General features: G+C 55.5%; 2 protein-coding genes and 1 long non-coding RNA gene across 4 annotated transcripts; 1 reads left to right on the top strand and 2 right to left on the bottom strand.

Moving 5' to 3' along the window:
- The first annotated feature begins 6,738 nt into the window (after positions 1-6,738).
- On the top strand, positions 6,739-8,633 carry LOC102151199. The gene is made up of 2 exons (XR_005369311.1): positions 6,739-6,860; positions 6,943-8,633. It is a non-coding gene; the product is annotated as an uncharacterized LOC102151199 (long non-coding RNA).
- On the bottom strand, positions 6,801-9,727 carry ATP6V1FNB (ATP6V1F neighbor). 2 transcript variants are annotated; one of them, XM_038556572.1, is made up of 2 exons: positions 8,901-9,727; positions 6,801-7,634 (listed from the first exon to the last, which is right to left on the bottom strand). In XM_038556572.1, the coding sequence occupies exons 1-2, from the start codon at positions 9,319-9,321 to the stop codon at positions 7,570-7,572; spliced, it is 486 nt and encodes a 161-aa protein (XP_038412500.1). In that variant the 5' UTR covers positions 9,322-9,727; the 3' UTR covers positions 6,801-7,569. The 2 variants fall into 2 exon arrangements, with proteins under 2 accessions (XP_038412500.1, XP_038412499.1); XM_038556571.1 differs by having other exon boundaries at positions 6,812-7,366.
- A 150-nt stretch (positions 9,728-9,877) lies between these two features.
- ATP6V1F (ATPase H+ transporting V1 subunit F) lies at positions 9,878-12,619 on the bottom strand. The gene is made up of 2 exons (XM_038556573.1): positions 12,332-12,619; positions 9,878-10,335 (listed from the first exon to the last, which is right to left on the bottom strand). The coding sequence occupies exons 1-2, from the start codon at positions 12,487-12,489 to the stop codon at positions 10,134-10,136; spliced, it is 360 nt and encodes a 119-aa protein (XP_038412501.1). The 5' UTR covers positions 12,490-12,619; the 3' UTR covers positions 9,878-10,133.
- Positions 12,620-15,235: the final 2,616 nt, after the last annotated feature.

The raw sequence follows: 15,235 nt of genomic DNA on the forward strand, positions 1-15,235 counted from the left end.
TGGAGACCCGGGATCGAATCCCACGTCGGGCTCCCGGTGCATGGAGCCTGCTTCTCCCTCTGCCTGTGTCTCTGCCTCTCTCTCTGTGTGTGTGACTATCATAAATTTAAAAAAAAAATTAAAAAAAAAAAAGAAACCCTGGTAAACATGTGTAGCACATGCTTGAGCCCCTGTGTGCATTCAAAGCCACACCCACCCTCGATGGACACAGGAGCAGGAGACATCCTTGTAGGGGAAGGAACATGGGTTCTGAAATAGAAAAAAAGTATTTCTTCAAAAAGTCTCTTTTCAAAGGGACTCTATTTTTGCCACCTATTGGCTATGACCTTGGTGTTTCAGGGGCCTTGGGTAAAAGATGAGGGGGTGCTGCATTCTCATTGCCAGCTCCCTGATGTTTCAACAGAAATGAAGGGAGTGTCTGGCTGACCCGAGGTCAGCTGTCCTGCTAGCTCAGCCCCGGCTGAGGACCACGGAGCAGAGCTGGCCCCGGTCTCCCACAGAGCGGTGGCAAAGCAGCAGGAAATGTGACGATGACAGACCGGCTCACGTCTTGTCCTGCCCTTGTCCTAACCTACACAAAGCATGCCCTCACCTGATGAACCTTGTGTATGCAGAGGAGTAAACAGTGACCTGTGGCTCAGCCCTTTGCAGGTGAGCCACTTGGAGCAGGCACCTGGGGGTGCTCGCCCTCTTCTGCCTGTGGCTGCTTGACCCAGGACCATGCTTCCCCCAGGCCTGTGCATCCCGGCCGCTGGCCTCCAGATGAGGGAGACACTGGCATATGCTAGCTGGGGCTCCCTACCCTCTGGGACTGGTTTCTAACCTGGACAACTGGCGTGATAATGCTAGCACCTACTTCACAGAGGCTTCAGGGACAGATGACATGTACGCAGCATCGTGTTTCCGCGCATATAGTAAGTGAGCTGCCGGCGGCTGCTGTCCATGTGGGGTGTAGCTAATGTCTAGCTAATGCCGTTGCAAGCTTCCTACGTACACATAAAACACATACTCCCAGGACTGCAAACAAGCGCACACACGCACCTCTCTCTCCGGCACGGTCACAGTCCTTGCCCCGCCGTGCGAAGCCAAGAACCCCGTGTCAGAGACAAGCCTGAGTCTCTCTGAGACATGGCTGGGGTCCAGGCCCTGGCTCAGATGTCAGGTCCCTGCATTATTGAGCTCTGGAGGCTTTGTCTCCTTCTTATCCCTGGTCCTCCCCTCTCCAGGCTCCAGCAGCAGCAGAGGAGGGAGGGGAATCCGCTCCCATGGAGCAGGCAGCCACACCTGGGGGCCCAGGGCTCCCGTGTAGCCACAAGCAGGCCTTAGCCCTGTACCACCACCTCTTTAGATGCCCTGCAGGCCCGGGCCAGCTCCAGGCTGCCCTGCAGCAGGTGAGGAAGGTGGGGCATTGCTTCCAAAGGGCAAGGCGGAGGCCTGACTCCATCCTGTCCCCCCAGGTGCAAGAGAGTCAGGCCTGTCCCTCAGGACTGGAGCTGCCCGCTGTGTTGCTGGAGATGGAGCAGAGCCGGCGGGCCCAGGAGCAGGTAGGGGCTGGCCAGGGCACATGGCAGAGGGCCGAGAGGGCACCCCTTCATGCCCCGGCACCCATTATTTTTTCAGCTCCTGTGGGACTTGGAGCTGCTGACTGGGGCAGGGCTGAGCCTCTTCTGGCCCCCCTGGGCCCAGTTCTGCGGTCTGAAGGACCAGGCCCAGTGTGTACAGAGCCGGTGCAGCAAGCCCCGCGGTAGGATGGGTGGGGGCCCTGAGCAGCTGACCAGCTGGGTGAGCAGGGGCACGGCTGAAGGCAAGGGGGTCGGTCAGTGTGACATCAGGGGGTGGTGGTGGTGAGGGAAGCAGAAGTATGGGCTTTGGACCCAGGAGCCTGGGTTCTGTCCCTGTTCTGATGCTCGCTGTGGACCGTAAGCCTGTTTCCTCAGCTACAAAATGGGGAAGACAGTAGATCTGACTGGAAGGGAGCACCAATGAACTCATCCATGTACAGGGTTTAGCACTGTGCCTGGCACACAGGACCTGCTCATTCCCTACCAGCTGCTATTACCATTCCACAGTTAGTGACTATATTGGCCAAATCAATGGAATGGTGACATCTAGAAGGCTTTAGATGTGGCTGCAGCATGGGGGGAAAGCAAGCTCAGTATTGCTCCTGAGGCCACAGGCACTGATGCCTGAGGTGCACAGACCCTTTCCTCTGGGGCTGATGGCTGGGCTGACCCCTTCTAGGAGGGAGGCTGTTATGGTGACTGGGACCTGGGACTGTGCCTCCCAGTCATGTCTCAGTTACCAATTGTCCAAGGCACTTTGGGCAGGTTGGCAGCCCTCTCGGAGAGCCTCTCCCTCAGCTGTGCAAGAGGGGGTGTTAGCAGTGACCACTAAGGAAGCATCCAGCTGACATTGTAGGTCAGGATTCCAGTCTCATCTGAAGGCTTGAATGGGCAAGAGCGATCCATTTCCTCACAAGGAGGGGAAGAGAACAGGGTCATAAGTGGGCAGGAATACCAGGAGGAGGGATGATTAGGTGTCATCTTAAAGACTACCCACCGCACTGGGGGATGATGCCCTGTGGACTAGGGCACCCTCCAACTTTCCAGAGTTCTAGGCGGTGCTCATTGCCCCAGGCTGGGGACTCTCTGAGCCAGAACCATCAGATTCCAGAGGGGTGAGTCTTTCTCCCAGGAAATTCTGTCCACTTCATATGGCCACAAAAGGCCAGGCACTGGACCCTTTTTTCCTATCTCCTTCCACAGCCTTGCCTAGCACCTCTTCCTTACACCCAAGGCTCCTCTTTGGGCTCTCACTCAGTTGCGCCCATATGATTGCCCCACAGCCCCTGGAAAGGGTGACGCCCAAATTCCAGCTCCTGGGGTCCAGTGGTGGGTGCAGGGGCTGGGAGAGGCGACCCTGGACTGGGTTTAGGCATTGGGGCCAGGAAACTGGCAGACAGGCTGCCTCCCCGCCTTCCAGAGCCCACGAGCTGCAAAAGGTGATTCTGAGGCAGGCTCTGCACTCCTGCAGGGGGCAGGTGGTAGACCCATCATCAGCCCTGGATCTGGGTGAAGCTAGGAGTGACAGAGACCCAAGGTGGGAGAGCCCTGCTATGCCTGCCGAGCCCACACCTGGTATGCCGACACCCTGGCTGGGTGGCTGGACTAGATGGGGAGGAGGGGGGAAGTCCTCATCTCAAGTGCCAGGATTTCAGTCCCCTTCTCACTCATTCTTCATCTTACACTGTTTTTTTGGGGGTGCCAAGGAGCACCCAGGGACAACAAGTAGGTCTTATTTTATGTCCCGATTCCACCTGTTTGGTACCAGCTGTCTCAGGCACTGGGTCCAGGATTCTGAAGCTAAACTGGGACTCAGGGGAGAGAGCACTGGGAATGACTGTCCATGGTGGCCCAGGGAGGAGGGGACAGAATAGCTGTGCCGGCCACCTGTTTACCCCTCGCATGCCAGGCACTGGGAACATACTGAGCAGGAGAGAGGCTTGACTCCATTACTTGGTCCCTGTCACTGAGGGGATCACAGCCTAGTGAGAGCGTGACAATAAATAGGCAATCAAAATTCCATGGGATCGATGCTGTGAACCCTGGGCCTATTAATTTATATGAAGCCGACTTTCATCTCAGATGATTTGTTAAATAAACCTAGGTAAGCCATAAGCCTCTAATTGTTCCACTGTGCATGTGAGAGAAGAGCAAAGAGCCAATGCTTGTTTTTTCTGATTGACAGACATTTTTACAAGTAAAAGATCTCTGGGGAATACAGAGATATCAGTTATAGCATTATAACTGGAGAAATAAATTATCTGGTGAGACAACAGATCAGAATTGTGAGGCAATGGGTTGGGGGTTATGTTCACTGTTCATGGCAATAATTTCTAAAGGCTTGGGAGTCTTATCAGACTCCTTTGTTCAAAAGACATGTTTGTTTGTTTGTTTTTTTTTCACAAAAAAACATACCCACTTGGTTACCATTGTGAATATTCACACATCCATGTGGCATAAAGATGGAACATTCTTGTGAAAGTTGTCCGTTTAGGGTCTTACGAAATCAAGTTCTTTTAACCAGTTTTATGGATGCAGAGTGGCTCTCCTTCCTGCACAGCTGCAAGGGAGCAGACATTTCATTTCTTTTTTTAGATTTCTTTGGTTAATTATGAAACTCACAGTTTTTAGGCCAGGCTCCAGCCTAAAATTTCTTTTCTTGAGTTTCATTGGATTTTACTGTTAGCAACTAAGAAAGACCTAAAGAGGATTTTTCTTAATAATAGTAAAATAAGGTGCATACAGTGGGTTTCCTTGCCGGTCTAAATGGGTGTCCTCATAAGGGACTGACAAGCCTGGCCCACAGGCCCTTCCTTCCCCGTGCCAGGCAGCCCCTGGTGGTTTTGAAGATAAGGGTGTGCAGGTTCCTCTGAAGTGCTCTGACGAGGAAGAGGTGGTTGGCTGTCGGCAAGAAAATCCGACAGGCAGGCATGTGTGTGAATAAAGGTGACTGATGAGCTGTGACAGCCTTAAAGTTCACACATCAGACCGTCTCCTTCACCTGAGGCGCTGGGGACTCCCTAGGCTTCTTGGTTCCAGTTCAGGTGGATTGTGTGTGAGGGACTAGGCCATGAGCAGAGTGTTCCTGACATTGGTCTTTCTCCCTCAGGCTGCTTACAAGAGCTGAACCCTGCCACCAGCAGTAGCTTTGGGGACCCAGCACACTCTGAAGTCAAGGTGAAAGAGTCAAAGTGTCCTGGACAAGGGCCCCCTCAGACTGGCTGTGGATAGCAGGGTAGAGGCTGCCTGGGAGGAGGCTACTGGGGGGAGGTGGTGTCCCCTCCTATAGCCAGGTAAGAAGGGACCATCACAGAAGCATCTTTTTTTTTTTTTTTTAAAGATTTTATTTATTTATTCATGACACACACACACACACAGAAGCAGAGACACGAGACACAGAGGGGAAGCAGGCTCCATGCAGGGAGCCTGACGTGGGACTTGATCCCGGGACTCCAGGATCAGGCCCTGGGCAGAAGGCTAAACCGCTGCGCCACCTGGGGATCCCCAGAGAAGCACCTTTTACATAACATAGAGTAGGCTTAAGGAGTTCAGGAGTCAGGCAAGGGCTGTGATGGAAATGAAGCCCACTGGGACAGTCACGGAGGTCTCCAGGGTCCCTCAGGGAAAGTGGCCCAGGCATGGGGGTTCCCTCGCAGGCCTGGGCCCAAATGCTCTTCTTCCTTCCCAGGACCTGGCTCAGAGGGAAGAGAGGAGACAAGCAGAACCCACAACCCAGAGGCCATTCATCGGCCTGTGGGGGAGGAAGCTGGTTCAGGGAGCCCCAAGGCCCTCAGGCCTGCCTTCCCAGGGCCTGCCAGAACCCCAACATCTCCCCCAGGGGCCAGGCTGGGGCCTGGGCCAGCAGAGAGCAGAGCTTCAGAAATTGCTGAGGATTGAGATTCTTCAGAGGCCGAGAGAGGAGGACCCTCAAGAGCAGAAAGAAGGGTGTCCCCGGGGTCAGAGAGGGGAGGCTGCCAGGGGAGAGAACAAAGACGTTCCCAAGAGACAGGGAGAGCAGCTACACCAGGGTCCGAGTGGGGGGGCTACTCAGGCTCTGAGGGAGGAGGTCTCTGTGTATCCCAGGGGGGAGCCTCCCCAGAGTGAGAGGAGAGAGTGTCCTCAAGGTCACGGCGGAAACAGGCCTGAGTGTCCGGGAAAGGAGGGAAAGGAGGTCCTCCGGGAGCCGAGGAAGGAGACCCCGCAGGCCCGGGAAGTGAAGGCCCTTCAGACTTGCCCCCGCGGCCTCTCACAAGCCCGGGGGGCGGACGAGGGAGAGGTCCCCACACCGTCCCCGGAGGAAGGCGGCTCCCCGGGAATTTCGAGGGACTCCCACCGGTCCCCGGGAGAACAGAAGCCCCAGCCTGCGGGGAGGGCGGGCCCTGGCTCCGGGGAAAGGACCACCCAGCTGACGCCGGACAGAACGGACGGCCCGGGGCGAGGAGAGCGGAGGGCCGAGCCGCAGGCGGCCCCAGACCCTGGGGGCTCCGGGCGGCGGGAGCGCCCCGCAGCTCTCCCGGGACGCCCGGGGCCGGGGCGCGACCCGGAAGGAGGCCCGGGCCCGGCGGAGCAGGTGCGGGGCGGCTCCGCGAGGCTCGTGGGCGCCGTCGGGGGGCGGAGGGGCGGCGCGGAGGCTCCCGACGCCTCGAAGGCCGCGTGGCCCGGGCCCCCGGGCGCGGAGAAGGCGTCGGCGGCGCGGGCGCGGGCGCGGGCGCGGGCGCGGGGGCGAGCGCGGCGCAGCGGGAGACGGCGCTGCAGCGGCTGCTGGAGCTGCACCGGGCGGCCGGGCGCCGGCGGCGGCAGGAGCGGGAGCAGCAGCGGCTCCGGGTGCGTAGCGGCGCCGGGCGGGCCGGGACACCAGGCGCTCCGGGGGCACAAGGGGCCGCCGGCCGCTGACAGCCGCCTCTCCCAGGTCTTGGAAGGCCTCCGCATTGCCAAGAACCGCCGCTGCCGGGTGCACCCTCTGGGGCCCCCGCCCGGCCCAGCCCGGCTCCCGCCACAGGCAAGCCTCCCGGGGGAGGGCGGCGGGGCCACCGCGATCCTGCCCGGGCGGGGGCCGGGGGCCGGGCGCTCCTGGGTCCCTTCCGAGGGCGCGCTCGCCCCGCCGCCGACTGAGGGCGCAGGGGCGCGCCTGCCCGGTGCTGCCCCCTGCGGGCTCCTTCGGGCCGCGGGCTGGGAGGCCGGGGCCTCAGGGCTCCACACCGCCCAGGAGGACGCGGCCCGGCAGCGGCGCGCCCTGCGGGAGCGGCTGCAGCAAGTGCTCCGGGAGCGGACCTGGCGGCTGCGGGCCCTCGGGGCCAGGTGAGGGGCGAGGGGGGCAGCCGATGGGGCGGTGGTGGCTCCCGCTCTCTGGCATCTGGGAGGACGGGCCGCTCTCTCCCAGGAACACCCAGAACTTCCAGCGGCTCCTGTGGCCCCCGGGCGCTGAGGAGCCTTTGCCTGGAGAGCAGCGCTCACCCTTCCCGGCCCCCTCCAGTCACTGCTGAATCCTCACGGGGTGATTAAAGAGATGGAGACCGAGGAAAAGGCGAGCCACGACCCGGCAGCAAGGGCCATCAGAGGAAGTTCCAAAAAAGGCCCAGAACTCTGCCTCAGCGCCTGGGAGGCCGGACACACAGACACACACAGCGGCTTCAGCCCCACCAGGAGGCGTGTTATTCCTTCTCCCGGTCCCCCAAGTCCCCTGGCTGGCCAACGTCAGAGAGCCAGGTCCCGAGGGTCAAGCAGCGCGAAGGCCCCATTCTTTCGGAAGAAGGATTCGATGCGGCACATCTTACAGGACACCAGTTCTTGCTTCGCTGGGGGGCCTGGGAAAAGATGTCAGAGGCCAGGAATGGATCCTGGGAAAGGAACTTGCGGAGCCCGGGAGCCCCACAAGCTGCCTGTATTGTATCCACTTGTAAGTGTGACGGAATAAAAAGTGCTCCTGAGGAACGTGGGCTGTGGGCAGACAGAGCCGACCGGGGGTCCAGACCAGCAGTGATGGCAGAACTGGCCCATCCGCCAAGTGTCATCTTTTCCCCCACCTCAGGCTCCTCCACTGCTTGCCATGGGGACGGACAGAGCCGGCCATCTCTGAAAGAGAGAGGGCTGCCTTCCACCTCCTGCTCTCCTGGGACTTGCTTCCTGCTTTGGGGGAAATACCTCTTTCCCTTCCCTTTAGGGCCTTGGGGAAAGTGGCGAGAATCTTTAGGCAAAATGTCAGCTGTGTTTATCCCCAGCCATCCACCGTTTGCCCAGGCCCTCAACCCTGTGGAGAAACACCCATAAGCCCCTGAGTAGTCTCACTTGCAGTCCATGACCACAAACAGTAAAGGGACACAGGATCACCCAGCAGTCCTGCAGCATTCCCGGGCACGCTCCCTTTCCTACGCCATTGAGCTCTTCATCTCCAGCTATACCACTGCCTCCCTCCTGTCCTCCCTGAGGATGATCTGGACTCTCAGCCTTGCAGATAAAGCAGACTCAGCCCAAGTGGACAGCCTTCCCACCAACACTGTCTCCCTACCGCTCTCTGTGCCCCCCTGCCTCTGTCAGATTCCAGCATCTGGAGTTTCCTGGGTGGGCTCACCCAGCCTCGGGCTTTAAGTAACATCTACATCTCCGTGGCTCCCAAACTGACATCTTCAGCTCTGACATCACTCCAGCGGGGGATCTCCGTACACAGCCACCTCACTGGCACCTCCGGCATGGCCAGGGCTCACCTGTCCTCACACGCCCTCCAGCCCTGCTCCCCTCCATCTTCCTTGTCCAGGCACCTGAGCCAAACACTTGTGCTTTCCCACAGCCTTCTTTCCCCTTCTGTCATCCCATCCATCCATAGGCTTCATTGATTCCTCTTCCAAAGCATAGCCTGAATCTACCACGGCTCTCCTGCTAATCACCCTAGCCCAAGCCATCGTCCTCTCCTGCCAAGAGAACTCAAAATAGATGCAGATCTCACTGGCCAGTTGATTCTTTCCCTGAAAAAGCCATTACTTATGGAATAGTTAGTACCCTGTCAGTATTGTTCACCTGCTTAAAACCCTCCATGGCTTCTTCTCCCACTTGGAATAAAATCCAAATTCCTCTGTCTCTTAGCTTCCAGCCTTTAGGTCCTCAGAGAGGCCTTTCTTGACAATCACGTATCCCTTGCCCATCTCCCCAATCTCTCCCTAGTCTCATCATGAAACTTTCCCTTCTCAGATGTCTCCTTTCTCTCGTGCTTATGGCCCAGATCCCCCACTAGAATGGACACCCCCACCCATGGGTCTTGTACGCCTAATGTCGACTGCATGGCCTGACTTGTGGCAAGGGCTCTGTGTCTGTGAGGTGAATAATTTCTGAGAAGTTGGGGCTCACCCAGCTGCCAGCCATATGTGAAGTTGGTGGTGATGGGGAAGAGGTAACGCATCTCTGGCATGTCCAGTTTTCGGGTGTTGAGGTAGCGGTAGCGCCCCTGGAAGTCGTGGGAGATGCCTTCATACAGCAGGGCCCGGGTGGCAGGCAGGACTGGGTACATTTCTGACCGAATAGGAGCCTCCAGGGCAGGGCTGGGGACCTTGGAAGGCACTGCTTTGGGGGCAGGTGGAGGTAAGAGTGGGGCTTTGGGGTGCAGGGTGGGCAGTTTGAGGGGCAGGCGCGCTGTAGCCTTAGCCTTCTGCTTGGCCTTCACCATCGACCCATACTTATGATGCCATTCACAGCGCAACATCTTCTCCCTCAGATATTCCTCCTTCCAGAAGTTCTGCCGCAGCGTATCCATGCTGAGTTGGCGCGACATGGTAGCAAGGGAAGGAGCGGTACCAGGGTGGCTGCAGCTGAGGGATAAGCGATAGCAAGTAGAGTCCTTCCCACAGCAGGTGGCTGCCACAGACAGTCACCTGGCAACCAAGCCTCACCTCACACAGGGCCAGGGTTCTACTTGCCATGCCTTTAGCAGACCTCACATGCCTTGATCCAGAGGCAACCTCAGGCCAAGGCCCACCGGCTAAGGCCTTGATCTCCAAGCCTCTTGCAGGACCCAGGCTCAGTCTAGTATCACAGGCTTCTGGGTTTCCTGTGTTTCTGCTTCCGTTCCTTGGGGTCAAGTCCCTCCCCAGCCTGAGAGAATGAATTGGGGGAGCCTAGGACCTAGGCACAAGCCTCCTCCCATCCCTCCCACCAGAGCTGGTCACCGTTGATTCCAAGGATCCATCCTTGAGTTATGATCTCTTGGCACAATCTTCCTGGTCCAGCTTTTCCATGCCTATATCTTTGGCAGAACCCTTCCCAACCCTGCCAATCTAATCCCCCCAACCACCTCATCCATGCACGTCCTTTCTAGTAGCCAGTCTCAATTTGGAGAGAAACGGGAATGTTGCTTTAATTTAACATGAACAGAGACACTGTGTAACAGCACAGGGAAGATGTAGTGGAGAGAAGATACTCAGGCTTCCTGTTCCCTAACCAGCCTTGACTTTAATGGCAAAGCCCCAGCAATCTGGAAGCACCTCACCTAGCCTCTCAGTGGGTTGGGAAGGGGCAGGGGGCTGGGAAATCAGAGACGGGCTGAAGGCAAGCCTGGGGAAAGGCTGCATGGCTATGGGGAGGGCTCTAGCGCAGGTCCTCGGCCGTGAACATGCCCCTGGCCCTGCGCAGGATGGAGTCCTTGGTGGCATCATAGGGGTGCTCCTTGGACGGAATCTCTAGAACGGCTGGAATGGAGCGCTGGTGGGCGTCGAGCGCATGCCGCACCATCTCTGCGATGTATTGGTTGATGAGGATAATGCCGATGTCATCCCGGTTTAGAAACTGCCTGTTGGGAGAAATGAGAAGAGATTCTCACTCTGAGGTGCTGAGGCTGGGCTGCAGAGGAGAAGGGGCTTGACCCAGAGACTGCAGAGCACAAAGGCAAAAGTTGCTAGCTACATTCTCTTTCTAACCAGGATCACCTTCATTTAAAAATCTAAGGGCCCAGGACACCTGGGTGGCTCAGCGGTTTAGTGCCTGCCTGCCTTCAGCCCAGGCGTGATCCTGGAGTCCTGGGATCGAGTCCCCCATCGGGCTCCCGCATGGAGCCTGCTTCTCTCTTTCTCTGCCTGTGTCTCTGCCTCTGTGTGTGTGTGTGTGTGTGTGTGTGTGTGTGTCTCATAAGTGAATAAAATCTTAAAAGAAAAAAAAAATCTAAGGGCCCTCTAGCTGTCTTCTGCCTCCCCTGCCTGAAAGGCTCCCAAGTGAACTGGTGCTGAAGACTAGTGCACATGCTGGTGCATTCTTCTGTATGCTTCATTTGTGTAAAAAAAAAAAAAAAGAGAGAGAGAGAGGATAAGAATGTCTGTCCCTTTGTGTGTACATAAAGAAAAAGCAGAAAAGTAAATAAGCAATTAATTGCTCACAGGGGTGGAGGAGGGAGGTAACGAAGTGGAAAAAGAGGAGGGTGGGAGTGAGGGGTGGGAGTGAGACTTGTCCGTGTATACCTTTTAAATATTAATTTACAAGCTACATGAATAACTTTTAAAGGAAAGCTTTTTTTTTTAAAGAGGGCTGATGAGACCATTAAAGGTCTATGCTGAAGACGTTGGGGAATGGATCATAGGGGAAGTTTCGCATGAGTCAAGAATACAACACAGGAGGAGGAAAATCACACTTTCCCCAGACAGAGAACCTACCACTGGGATCTCCCTTCCTTATGACCACCCACACGTTAGTTAAGTAAAATATTAAAAACTATTTTAACTGAGCGCTTGCTCTGTGCCAGGCACTAGGGCAGGTTAGACTTGATGATCTCTGGGTCCCTTTGGATGGAAACATGAAAAATTCCTGGAGTAAAACCTACCCTCCTCCCAAGACAACTTGGGTCACTTTACCAGAATGCCTAGAGATCAGGCCGGTTCAGGGCCAATCATACCCCCGGCAGCAGGAACCAGTCTCAGCCCGCAGCTCAGGACTGGACTGTGTAGGGGAAACAAGTGAGAGTAGTTTGTCCCTGAGATTGGGTAACAGCCTCCTTCAGGATGGGGCGGGAAAACAAAGGGGGCTAGCATTCTCAATTCAAGTCACCAGGACACCTCCTGGTTTAAGGGACATGCCTGCATTCATACTATGAAGCTATCGCTCTTGACCCAGGGTAAGAAATCAGGAACTTCAAATGCAAGGTCTTAGCAGAAAGTAGCAGGATATAGTCCTAATACTCTGCCTGCGGTGCTCAGGACAATAGGAAATTCTAAGAGTTGAGGGAACTGCACAAGCAGTGTGAACCTGGCTTAAGAGAGTTAGGTCTGGGTTCAAATCCCCCCTCTCTCTCTTCCAAAGGATGTGACCTCTCTGAGCTTTAGTTTTCCTACTTGCAAATGGGAATAATAGCCTCTACTTTACAAGGCAGTTGTGAGCCTCTAAGGGACATAACAATACAAGAAAGCCCGACCCCACTGCCTAGGTATTCGATAAGTGTGTGGGTCGCTTAGGGTCGAGCGCTAACAAGGCGGGGAGCCTGCTCTACGGGGCGAACAGGGGCGGAGCTGAGATAGGACCCTGGGGCAGATTGGGGCCGAGGGGCGGCGCCCATCTCCAGATCTTTTCCCCTTTCCTGACACAGAGTCATGTGAGGGATGAGCTCGTGAACCTGACATAGCTCAGGTTCCCCCATGCCCCAAAAGAGAACTTGGAGCATAGAGGCCTCCTCCGGAAGGGCGACTGGACCGACTTCCTTGACCCCAGACATCGGGGTCTGGAAGCCCGGCGCCGACCCCGCTGACCCCCGTGGCTCCCACCCGAGGCAGAGGGTCCCATTCAGGCCTCGCGGGCTACCGTACCGGAAAGTGTCTTCGATCTCATTGATGGTTGTATCCTTCTCCACCACCAGGAAATTGGGGTGGCGGTTCTTGTTAAGCTCCCCTATGCCGCCCAGCAGGAAGCCAGTCACGGTGTCTTCGTCTCCGATCACCGCAATTAGCTTCCCCCTACCCGCCATTCTCGCAGGCAGGTAGAGCTCCGCGGCGACGGCCCTTAGACGACGAAGCCCCTCCCCCGCAGCGCACCGCCTTTTCGGCCGCGCCTCCGCCCTTTACACATGCGCAGTTCACCACTCCGCCTTCCGGGACATGCGCATCAAGAGTAAAACGTCTTAATCTGAATACGCCTGCGCAATAATGAGGGGCCCCGAACCTGGGGACTACGATTCCCAGAAGTGCGCGCGGCACCACAGGTTCACGCAAGCGCGTTCCATCGGTCGTTCAATAAACCCGATGCGCCCACTGCTGATAGATACCGAGCCCCCAGAAGAGGAGACGCGGTTTCTGTCCTTGAAGGCAAGGTCCGGGTCTGTATCGTGTATTTAACTATGGCACACAGTTAACAACTAGTACGTATTTGTTGAGTATATAAAATATTGGACAAGTTAATGGTGACACTGACTAGTGAGGTAGGGATTCAAGTGAACAGGCAATTAATTACAGAGCAGTGTGGTAATTGCTAAAATGTGAGCCGTACGTGGAAGCATCCACTGAAGGGATAACCAACCCACTGGGGGGACGGTGTGCGCAAAGAAGATCCCCCGAAGGATTTAGGAGATAGAAGTAAGGACAAGAGGGTGTTACACCCCGGGCAGGAGGAACAGCATATGCAAAGGCTTAGTGACATAGCATAAGTCCCCTCAAGCAAAGTTAAAGAATCTGGAACAAATTATTCTGAGGACAAATTATCCTGAAGTCTTTGGAAAATGATATTGTGAGATACATGTTTTAGAGATAAGCGCTGTCACGGTGCTGTGTGCAGAGGCAAGACTGCAGAAGGAGGGATCCCTGGGCGGCTCAGCGGTTTAGTGCTGCCTTCGGCCCAGGGTGTGATCCTGGAGTCCTGGGATCGAGTCCCACGTCAGGCTCCCTGCATGGAGCCTGCTTGCCCCTCTGCCTGTGTCTCTGCCTCTCTGTGTGTCTTTCATGAATAAATAAATAAAATCTTAAAAAAAAAAAAGACTGCAGAAGGATACCGTTTTGGTAAGAGATAATGGTGGTCAGAACTCAGGTTGTGGGAATGGGAATGTGGAGAAGGAGATGGAGTCAAGAGATATTTAGGGACAGAATGGACAAAACTGGTATTCAGATTGAATGTTTGGGAAGTAAGGTAGAGACCTAGCTGACTCCCAGGTTTCTGGCCATTGCAACTAGGTGGATAGCACTAACACGTCTGAGTGAGCTAGCCGTATTTCACCTAGTGTGAAATATGGACTGAAAGGTCCACCCTTTCCTCCTCTATTTTTAGCAAACAGGCATACTGGTGTTCAGCATATGGTTTGTGAGTTTAGAGTGCTTGAGACATCCAGATGGTCTCGTCTAGTGGGTATTTGTATGAGACGTTTGGGATTTGGGCACACCTGGTTTGAATCTTGGCCCAAAAGTCATACTTAGAGGTATGATTTTGGATTTATCATCAAAATTCTCAAGGCTTCAAGTTCTTCAGATAGTAGTATCCCTACCCACTTGATAGGGCTGTAAGGTTTAAGGGAGATAGAGTCCATAAATGCTCAATACCTAGGGCCATTCTACAGTTGTGGAAGAGCAGCTGGGCTGGACATCTATGGACACACAGATGGAAAGCAGATGATGCTGAGGAGGTGGCCAGCAAGCCATCCAGGAAAGCGCTCACACCTAGAGTGAGTGGGGAGGGAGGGCAGAGAATGAAGACGGGTGCGTGTAGAAGCACCTGGTTTAGTGCCTGGCACAGAACTAGCCCATAATGCTCACAAGTGGTTGGGTACTTAAGAGAATGGATCTTGCCTTCAGTGATTTTATCAGGTGAAGAGCTGGGCACATTTATACACTCATTCATTCAACCAGTGTTTATCAAATGTGGCCATGAGAAGGCTGAAGATCCATGATTGATAAGACATGATTTCTGTCTGCAAGGAGCTCAATGAAGGATGGGGAGGAGGGCAAACATAAGAGAGGCCCTGGAGAGAGGTCTTAAGGGGGCAGGATTCCAAGCAAGGAGGGGGAAAGGGAAGAAGAAATTTAAAGAAGAGTGAGGAGGCAGATAGGCTACTGAGTAAACCAGGTGAGGAGAGTGGTCTTCTCTGACCTACCCACCAATATGTGCTGAAATGTCCAGGAGCAGGTCTACAGTTGGCGGGGGAGGGGGGTGTCAATTTACTGAAATCCTTTTTGGCCCTGCTGTGTCTACTGAATTATCCATTTACTCGCTTGTCACAGCTGTCTATATTAGACCTTCCAGGGTCAGGGAGCTACAAAGTCACAGATCAGTGTAGTAATGCAAAGATGTGCCCTGGGGAAGTTTCAGAGCTGGGGGCAGGGGTAGATCAAGGGGGCCAGGAAGAAGAGGAGGGTGGAAAGGCAAAGCATGGGTGCCCAGGAATCTCAGAGCTGTAAAGAGGGGTCGAAATGGAGGGTGTGGTGGGGAGTAGGCACACTGACTCAGGACTTCTTGTGTCAGCAGGTGGGGGAAGATGGTGTGCGAACTTAGAGGCCTTGTTAAGAGGAGTAGACATTAGCCTGGAATAGGAGGGAGCTGCAGAGGGGACCGGACACAGAGAGGGCCAGATTCCTTGAATGGGAGCCTGTCAGGCTGCAGTGTGGAAGGCGGGTTTGAGACGTGGCTCAGGCCAGGGAGGCTAAGGGGAGAGGCTGGTGGGCCAGGGAGACCAGTGGGCCAGGGAGGTTAAGTGACAAGGCAGGGACGCCTGGGTGGCTCAGTGGTTGAGC

Source organism: Canis lupus, chromosome 14 (genome assembly GCF_011100685.1).
Source record: "Canis lupus familiaris isolate Mischka breed German Shepherd chromosome 14, alternate assembly UU_Cfam_GSD_1.0, whole genome shotgun sequence".
NCBI lineage: Eukaryota > Metazoa > Chordata > Mammalia > Carnivora > Canidae > Canis > Canis lupus.

What these genes read in the sequence shown, in the direction of transcription:
- ATP6V1FNB (XM_038556571.1), bottom strand. Translation starts at nt 9,321, where the DNA reads ATGTCGCGCCAACTCAGCATGGATACGCTGCGGCAGAACTTCTGGAAG. An exon ending in CACATATGGCTGGCAGCTGG is followed by an intron (nt 7,367 to 8,900) that starts GTGAGCCCCAAC and finishes ATCTTTTCCCAG; the next exon opens with GCCCCCCAGCGAAGCAAGAA.
- ATP6V1F (XM_038556573.1), bottom strand. Translation starts at nt 12,489, where the DNA reads ATGGCGGGTAGGGGGAAGCTAATTGCGGTGATCGGAGACGAAGACACC. An exon ending in GAGATCGAAGACACTTTCCG is followed by an intron (nt 10,336 to 12,331) that starts GTACGGTAGCCC and finishes TTCTCCCAACAG; the next exon opens with GCAGTTTCTAAACCGGGATG.